This window comes from Aricia agestis, chromosome 18, assembly GCF_905147365.1.
Source record: "Aricia agestis chromosome 18, ilAriAges1.1, whole genome shotgun sequence".
Taxonomy (NCBI): Eukaryota; Metazoa; Arthropoda; class Insecta; order Lepidoptera; family Lycaenidae; genus Aricia; species Aricia agestis.
The window spans coordinates 10065976-10075208 of record NC_056423.1 but is presented as its reverse complement, the minus strand read 5'-3'; the positions used below and the strand labels follow the sequence as shown (position 1 = coordinate 10075208).

The 9233-nt window shown below is 33.8% G+C and overlaps 1 protein-coding gene across 2 annotated transcripts; it reads left to right on the top strand.

Annotated features, from left to right (window-relative positions):
- Window positions 1-2996: 2996 nt before the first annotated feature.
- Window positions 2997-5048, top strand: LOC121736005. 2 transcript variants are annotated; one of them, XM_042127022.1, is made up of 5 exons: window positions 2997-3166; window positions 3544-3676; window positions 4395-4577; window positions 4703-4775; window positions 4858-5048. In XM_042127022.1, exons 1-5 carry the CDS (start codon window positions 3159-3161, stop codon window positions 4893-4895), a joined length of 435 nt encoding a protein of 144 aa, XP_041982956.1. In that variant the 5' UTR covers window positions 2997-3158; the 3' UTR covers window positions 4896-5048. The 2 variants fall into 2 exon arrangements, with proteins under 2 accessions (XP_041982956.1, XP_041982957.1); XM_042127023.1 differs by lacking the exon at window positions 2997-3166 and adding an exon at window positions 3307-3336.
- Window positions 5049-9233: the final 4185 nt, after the last annotated feature.

Here is a 9233-nt window from a genome sequence, read left to right as displayed (position 1 = left end):
TCCACGGACCTTGTTTTGTTTCATGAAAGATGACGTCACACGTGATCACGTGACCACAATGCCGCGTTTTTGTCATATTTTGAATTCAGTATTTAAAATAATTTTTAACTCATTCTAGGGCATAATAATGAATTAAATATTAATTTACAGGTATTATTGTAAGCAACTGAAGCGCTTAAAACTATTTTTAAAAAGTTGTCAACTCCCGGATTACAGACTCTAACTTATTCGAAATACCTACGTAGATTTTTAACATGGGCTCTATGTTTCTTGTAATGAAACGTGAAAAGTACACAATACGGGAAAGGTCGGAACTGAGTTAGGTATACCGTTCTCACTCATATCCCCAAATAAAAGCTAGACACTACGAAAGGAACTGTGGAGAAATTTCATACCTGCTGAGACGTAGTTAACAAGTAGAAGCCGAATATTTCTGACGCGTGTTTAAAATTGAATTTTGTAAGTACTTCTAACTTGGCGCGAGCGTGCGGTTGAAAAAAAAATTCAAATGGTCTGCCTTTGAAATATCAGAGGCCTGAACGTCTGCCTCATCGAGTTTCTTGCTTTTCATGACAAATTTAAACATCAATCCAAGAAGCAGACATGTGTGCATAATATAGCACTTTTTTTATTTTTTGCATTTTTTAAACGCTATCAATAGCGAACGCAGAGGCAACATGCTGGCGGACTATTTTTCCGTGGTCCTTCATTGTTATTAATCGAACAATTTCAATCTGCCAAGTGTGCACTTCATATAGAGTTTATTAAATCACAAAAAAAAAAACTTAAAAAATTGAAAACTACAAAAGTCCCTGATGTCTGCCTCTACGAATTTTTGTGTTTACAGGATGACTATGATCATCAGCCCCAGAGGCAGACATGTGCATATAATATCACCCACCTTTTTTTTCAACGCTGTAAATTGACAACGCAACGCCACCATGGTGGCAGACGAGGTTCTTGATGTTTCTTAGGGTATAATTATCACTATTAATAACATCTGCCATGTGTGCTGATCATTTAGAAATTTTGCTCGCCAGCTCCCTAACTATTAATACTAGTTGTGAATTGTGATGTTTGAAGTAAGGGCGTTTGCGTTGAGCGTGTGCCCGTCGCAGGCGGCCGCGGCGTGCGCTCGCCATAGTAATCGTGCGACGGCTGACCCGCTCAACGCAGCGCTGCTCTATGGGATGAAACAAGCACGCCTCGCGGGTGGCCGCGCCGGGCGCACGCTTAACGCAGAGAACGCCCTGACATTCTGTCAAAAGGTTGATTAAGGCTGGCCGCTTATACATTATACATTTCTGTATAGTGTATTCGATTATTATTTAATCTTTGTCCGTGAGACTAAATTGCAAACATTCGTTTTAAGGGTAAAAACCGGACCCTATTACTAAGACTTCGCGCGTTGTCTGTCCGTAAGCGCAGAGCGCGAACCTTGCTAGATCTGTTGTATGCATTCACATTTCAAATACGGAAACGTGTGTACTGTGTATGCGGCCGGCCTAATATAGTTTGTGCGTTGCATTGTAAGATGATATGGGTGACAGTTTTCATGTTCCTTACTACGGATTTTTTTTACAAGAAAACAAAAAAAATCAAAATGTAATAAATTATATTCCATCTACAAAAAGAAATAGGTATTTCCTATATGTAATTGTAAATGAATAAAAATGAAAAGTTGCTAAATGCCAACTTATTAATATAGAATTATATTATTAACTGTGAAGTAGGAGTATAAAAATATTGTTACGAAAACATTTGAAAAATGTCAGATGCATGAAACGGAACCTATGTCAATAGAGATTGACACTGTTGAATCGAAATCAAATCGATAAAAAGGGCGGCCATCGTGAAGCGTCTCCCAGACAGACGCGGCCTGCGGCGGTGGTGGCGGTCAGTTTAATGACTTGAGAGTTCTAGGAACGACACAGACACATGCGGCCACGCGGCCAAGCCATCCAACTGACCGCCACCGCCATCGCAGGCCGCGTCTGTCTGGGAGACGCTTAAATCGCCGGCACCACTGAAATGTTAGTACGAAATCGATAATTTCGATTGCAATTCCTTCACGAAGTGATTCGATATTTTTAAATTATCGATTAATTTTTGTTAGGTAACTTCCCTACTATTGTCAATTATAATGTGTCACGCATATCATCATATAATGCCCGGGCCGCACCTGCGTAGCGCTCCGTGCTTATAATATATACCATTGGACGATCTGCGTGTATCGTCCAATGGTATCGTCTCATATCATAGCACGAAGCTTCGTACGACAGACGCATGCTGCGGCATAACGCACAAACTATAGTGTGCTATAGTGATGTATAATTGTATATCTTTGTTAATTGTGTTCTGATAGTAAAAAAAATGTTCTGTGTTATTGCCGAGTTGTTAATCTTATTAAGATATAGGTACTTGAAATACCTTTGCTTGATATATTTTGTTGATAAATTACGGATTACTTAATCTATACTAATATAATATTATAAAGCGGAAGATTGTTTGTTCTCTCAAATCTCAGTAACTGAGGCCCTAGCCAAATTTACTTCGCCTTATTACGAAGAGACTAGTAGATTCTTTAACGCCAATGCAATACAGAACATTTTGCCCTAGCCAACAACCGGCGAACTTACGTTTCGGTGATTCCATAACGATTTTCTCTTTACCTTCATTTGCCCCAAAATTGTCTTTGGTTTTGTTGTCCTGTCAAATGTCAACTGTTAAATTTCAACTGTCAAATGTCAACTGTCAGTATGAGTCGTGTTCGTTTCGTTTTTTAAATGTCAATGTCAGTGTTAGTGTCAGTGTCATGTTCTAAAATCTGACAGAAATTGAATGGTATTTTAAAACATGACACACTGACACTTATTTTTAACTTTGCGCATGCGCAATGTGCATTGAAAAACGAAACGAACACGACTATGGTCTCGGCTATAGACTTTATGACAAGGATTTTAGGATCACTTTCGCCATAACTCAGAGGTAAAATAACTTTGAAATGAGTTTGTTATGCCGCCAACTCAGACCGCGAATTTATTCCAATGTGAACGAGAAGTTTTTCGTGTTTTTTCTTCTTGTTAATTTATTTTCGATAGAAATTAAAATGAACGTGCAAAACAAGTAACGAACAGTATATATATTTAACAGAATACATGGAGACGTAAGTAAATTTCACAGTTGTAGTTACTACATTGATGCCTACGATGATGTTGAAAACTTATATTTTCTTAAATATTTTGCTTAAATGGTTTAGTGGTAGTGATAAAACTTACTATGTATCAATAGGTATTCAATTGTACACTTACGAAAGGATCAAGCTAATGGCATGAGGTATTAAGAGATAATAAAAGGTTTGTGATTTCAGTCTAGTTCCTTCAGACTAACCCTGAGGCATGATCCCTGTGCAATGGGCAAACCATGAACTTAATATTATTATCATGTGTAGGAATGTGATGCATATTAGATGATACTAGTTAGTAGTTCATAATATTTGTTGCTTAAATACTGAAAACCTTTATTCTATTAAATGTATTGCAGTAATGGAGATTTATCCAGGCCCGTTGGTGGTGCCCAAGGGCGCCTTCGATCTGAAAGGCTATGGGACACCCTGACCCATAGCCTTAATGCCATAGGCAATGGCTCAACAAAAACAACCAAAAAGTGGAAAAAAGTAAGTTTTAAATATAGGTTTTTAAAATGTTATAAGTAGATTTTAAGCAAGATTAAGTAAGTATTTTATTTCAATGAGAAGGTATGTAAGTAAGTATTCATTTGGTAAAATATGTTTTATACATTTGATCATTTGTAAGTAGGTATTAAATGTTTGATAATATGAACCAATAATAATTTGTATAAATTCCTTCATAATACTAGAATCCTTAGTATTTTTTACATTGCAAATAAATCAGTTACAAAGCAGTATACATGCTGCTTTTTTTCACTACAGTGAAAGTAATTCAATTGTTAATTTGCAAGGTTTTATTTCAAAGTATTTTAAAACAAATTTAGAAACAAAGTACTTAATTTGAAATCTTGATTAAAGCTTTGTACCTTAAATGTAGCTGGGGGCTAGGTATTACAAAGCTTTTTAAAAAAACAAACTCAATTCCATGTACTTAATAATTGTAATTTTTATTTCATCACAGACTTTCATGATAATTTTTTTTCATCAGAATACATCATTTACTTAATAATATTATAATATATTTAGTCATAATATTAATCTTTAATCTTTTATTAAAGAAGAATTGTTTCTTAAGTTTTAGATTGGTTTTAAGTTAATACAAATAAAGAATTTCTTACTCTATACTACTTCTTGATAAGAGAGAAATAAATGTTTTTCAAAGATATAATTTAAAAAAAACATGTACTTATTTCATTTTTCATAGGTTTGGGCGGATCTAAAGTCAAAAACTAAGAAGAAGGGGCTTAGAATCCGCCTAGCTGCCAATGGCACAGGCGGTGGGCCACATGATGGTCAGTCGCTGTCGGCACTTGATCTCAGAGTGCTGGCTATCATGGGCCTACTGGCTGTCCAAGGCCAAGAGGCTGTCCAAGAGCTGGGTTTTACCGTAAGTGATTAAAATATTAATTTGTTTCTATAATAAATTACTTTAAATGGATAATATTATATTATGTATGGTCAATGTATGAAAATATTTTCATTGATAAAACTTTTTCATTTATTTTTTTCCAGAACATTAATCTCATTGAAAGACCTGTAGACATCCAGGCAGAGCCAGCCAACATAGAGCAAATTTTTGTAAATGGTATAATTTTATCAATACAATTAAACCCAATGAAACTATTTATCTTTTATAATACTTTCATACACTGTTAATTTTTTTGCAGAATACTCCCACCACCATCACCACAATCACCACAGATGATGTCGACGGAAGACATACAATATAATATAATAGAGCCAACTAATCCAAGACCATCTACATCCACGGGGAGGCCCGCCGATGTAGGCGGTCCTAGATTAGTACCATCAGCACCTGCGGAAATAACATATACTTCCCGTCATTTGTCTTTGTAAAAAGCAGAATATAAACCTAGTTTTGTATCAGACTTTATATTTAGATTTCTATTTGTTATTGGAAAAGTTAAATAATCAAATAAAACAACATATTTTTAATAAATATTTTATTACTCTGTTTCATAAGTAAGTAATACTTGATCAAGAAACTGGGCAGGGGGATCAATATGATCTTGATGCCTTGCCGAGCCTAAAGACCATAAAATAGTCATAATATGAGCGCAGCGAAGTCCTGAATGTGTTCTGCATTAAAACTTTGAATCGGTTGCTGGATATTACTAAGTTCCTCCCAATTATCATTATATAAATGGAAGGAACAAATCCTACAGTATTGTGGTACATAAAAATAATCAGTGAATAATTTTATTCTCAGCCACTTAGGAGCAGCCAGTCTTTGGGTTGAATGACAATCAGGATAAAAACAAAACTGTTGAGAACCTGAAGCTCTAGTGTACATTGGCAAGATTATACTGGGTTGGTTATTGTTGGGATGTCTTACTTCAGTGGAACAAGTAGCAGCTCGGTCAATTTTTTGCCAGCATGGATGACAGATTTTATCAGATCCATGTAACTGTAAAGAAAAATCAATATCAAAAGTCTTGAAAAGCTAGTTTGTTTGTATTTCACTATTATAACTCACAATACTGCACATTTATTTAGCCTCAGATTTAAAAGTTGTGGGACAAATCATAAAATAAATGGAGTCCGACCATACACAAAACTGACCACTAGACCGATTTTGATAAAATCTGAAACTGTTTTAGAGCTGTTTAAATGGATTTTGACACTTGGGAACGTGCACAAAACTGAAACTCCGAACTTGAATAAAGAACTCAAGACCAACATTTGAATTACAATACCTATAGTAAAATTACTTAAGTACATTTTCTTTTTCTTACCTTAATTTGGAGAGGTATTTCGTTGGTTCCCTTTAAAATATTTGCCCTGCGCAAATCCATACACAAACTTGTGTAGGAGGCTTTGTCAAGACGGAAATTTTGTGTGAATAGAAGTTCCGGCATGTCTTCTATTCTCTCTAATTGCCGTCTTAGCAAAAGCCTCCTCCTGCGCCTGTCCGATATGGTGTGGTGGTGCGCGGTCCACAGCAAGCGTAATGCATGCATATTAATTAGTACTTGAGTACCTATGTTTTTAACAAGAAGTAAGAACCATTGATCGGCAGCCACACACAATTTACAGCTGAATGCACGCCATTTTGTTCTTCAACGCGATAACACCGCCTTTTTAACAATCGTTTGTGACGAAAAAGAAAAGATACGAAAACGCTAGCGATTAGTGGCATTTGTGTGTGTTGTCTAGGACTTTCTATACAAAAAGCTAAGGGGCACTTCTTTATCGCAATAAAGAAGATGAACAGTGATATCGCTTTCGTCCAACTTGTAATTTGGCTACCAATGGTGTACACGATTACGACAAGAGACTTATGATAACGAACGCTTATGTCATTTCCATACATTTTTGGTTGACGATTCTATAACGAAGCGATCAAGAATTCATCTTGGCTAAGGCCTCTGGGCATTTTAAAAAAAACGTGTACCCTTGCAAAAATATGTCTATATTTTTTAAGGTCATTTATTTACCTTTTTTTGAATGTCATATACAAGGAAAAATATTGAACTAATGGAATAAGTTAAAAAGAACGCTGAAAACGTTATATTATTCTGATATTATTGAAACAAAATCGAATTTTCGACGAAACAGATTCCGTTGTGCGACTAAATGTAAAATATAATTTAATACAAAAAAATACAGCAATAAATGGATTTCTTCGTTTATTTAATCTAGTGAAATGCATATTTAATTGTTTATTAAAAAAAATTTAGATAATTTCAAGGATCAACAAGAGTAGCAATTATTTTTAATCCATAGTGTGACTATGTGACCCAACCACTAGGTTATTTTTCATTTTTTTACTTATGTAATATTTAACATATTTAAAGGAGTTTTTATAACACAAAAACCTTTTATTTAAACATTTTTATTGTTGCACTACTTATAAAAGTAAAAAATTCTTTGATTTCATAGATTTAACTTCAATAATTAGAGGGACGAACATCTCATAATCATAAAGATGTGTTCACATGTCTACGAATTCCTAAGTTATTAATGACATCGGATTATATGCACGATCAAAGTGCCGAAATATCCATGCAAATATGCACGAAAAATGGTCGAAATATGCACAATCAAAAGTCACTTAATATTAAAATTTATTATTTTTTTGAAGACTTTTCCGGTAGTGACATTAATAAAAGCGCCAATTTTTATAATTTCATAAAATCCAGGATTTTTAATTTCTTGAAATAAAGACTTTTTATTTATTTATTATACGCCAATAATAATTTTCTACCAACATTTTCCGATTGCAATCTTAATGCCCATGGAAGTTAAACTACCGAAATATGCACTATCAACGAAAAATTGCCAAAATATGCACTATCGCCTAAAAAGTGACATTATATGCATTTGCATATGCAAGTATGCAAATGCATATAATCTGATGTCTAGTTATTATAAATCTGCAAATATCAACGACACAAAATGATTTTCAACTTTACTGATAGAAAAGTAGTGGAAATAAAATAAAAATTTTTAAAAAACATAAAACTTTTAGGTACTTAAATTTTAAATAGTATATTTGTTATTGTTAAGTAAAGTCGACGCCTTTATGATTTGGCTGTAGCGATATCGATTTTTCTCAGCAATAACTAAAGCTAAGAAATTAAAGTTCATTGTCAGTATTTATCATGTTTTTGTCTTTGATTTACCCATAGCATAACACGATTGGTCAACTTTTATAACACAGAGTAATCAATCAAATAGACCTGTGTAAAAAAAAGGATTCCTATTTTTCCCTACAGAGAGTGATTTAAGCTTCCAAAAATGTACATGGATTGGTTCAAGCATACACTTTAATTTGCCCATAGCTTATATGAAATGTATTTATGGTTTTTAAATTACGCGACAAAACTATTTTGTCGCTTACGCCCTTTCCATTTTTTGCTGTTCCATTGCTTGTTTTCTGTGAGAGGCCGGGCCGGCCTTTCATAGAAAACTAGCAATCTAAAACATATCCAAAACGGTTTTTTACTTTAACGCGGCGTCACCTTAACACATAAGTAATAAAAAATATATTTGTACGTTAATCGTACCAGTTTAAAAATCTTCAATTTTCTTAATAAAATCTGTGAATAAAAAAATAATTTATTTAAAATGTGAACTAAGCCTTATGCTTTCCGCCTGTTGTGACTTGTCCGTTCCATTATATGTGACCATACGAAAAGTCACAAGTCGGAAGTCACGTAATATTACTTTCTTTTACTTTTAAAGTGTCTGTAAATAACCGATAATAGTTATCACAATTTCATTTTTTATACTAAATACTAAACTAATTTTGCAACGTGTCAACAGTAAAAACAGTTGGAGAAAGTATAATAATGCTTACAAAATATGGTCACTTATCTGAACAAATAAACCGTTCCTGAAGAACCATCCAACCTGCGTCCGCGTCTTGTAGCAGATTTTTAACTACTAAATTTAAATTGAAGTTTCTCGATGTACAATGAAATATAGTGCTATCATTTAGTGCCGAAAATATTTTTGTAGTATGTTTATAAAACTAAAAAAAAACGGTCACTAAACCGAACATTCCGGCCGGGTTGTTTTTTCATGATTATAATTTTAATTAATTTGTAGTTAAATTATGTTAGATTTTTCAATAACAAGACATTCAATTGATACATTAAGTATTTAAGAATCTAACATATGTTTTTTAAGTAACTTACTTTAAGAAAAGAAATAGTTATTAAAGATTTTGTTACAACTTCTGGGAAGGGGACAGGTGAATTTAATAGGTTTCGGTACTTAAAAACCCTTATAAATCTCATACTAAATAAAATTATATACAAACGTGAATGTATTTTAATAAAAGAAAACTTGTTTATGCTCCTACATTAAAATTACAAAATGTTAGTATGTAATTTTTTACAAATAATCTGTAGCGAAGTCAAGGGACAAGGTAAAAACCAGGGGTACACATTTTTTTGAAAATGCCCAACTACTGGTCCGATTTGAAAAATTCTTTCATTGTAAGATACCTCGTTTATCGAGGAAGGCTATATTTTATCACGTTAAGACTAAGGCTGCGTTTCCACTGAGGCGGAGC

What these genes read in the sequence shown, in the direction of transcription:
- LOC121736005 (XM_042127022.1), top strand. An exon ending in CAACCAAAAAGTGGAAAAAA is followed by an intron (nt 3,677 to 4,394) that starts GTAAGTTTTAAA and finishes CATTTTTCATAG; the next exon opens with GTTTGGGCGGATCTAAAGTC. An exon ending in TCCAAGAGCTGGGTTTTACC is followed by an intron (nt 4,578 to 4,702) that starts GTAAGTGATTAA and finishes ATTTTTTTCCAG; the next exon opens with AACATTAATCTCATTGAAAG.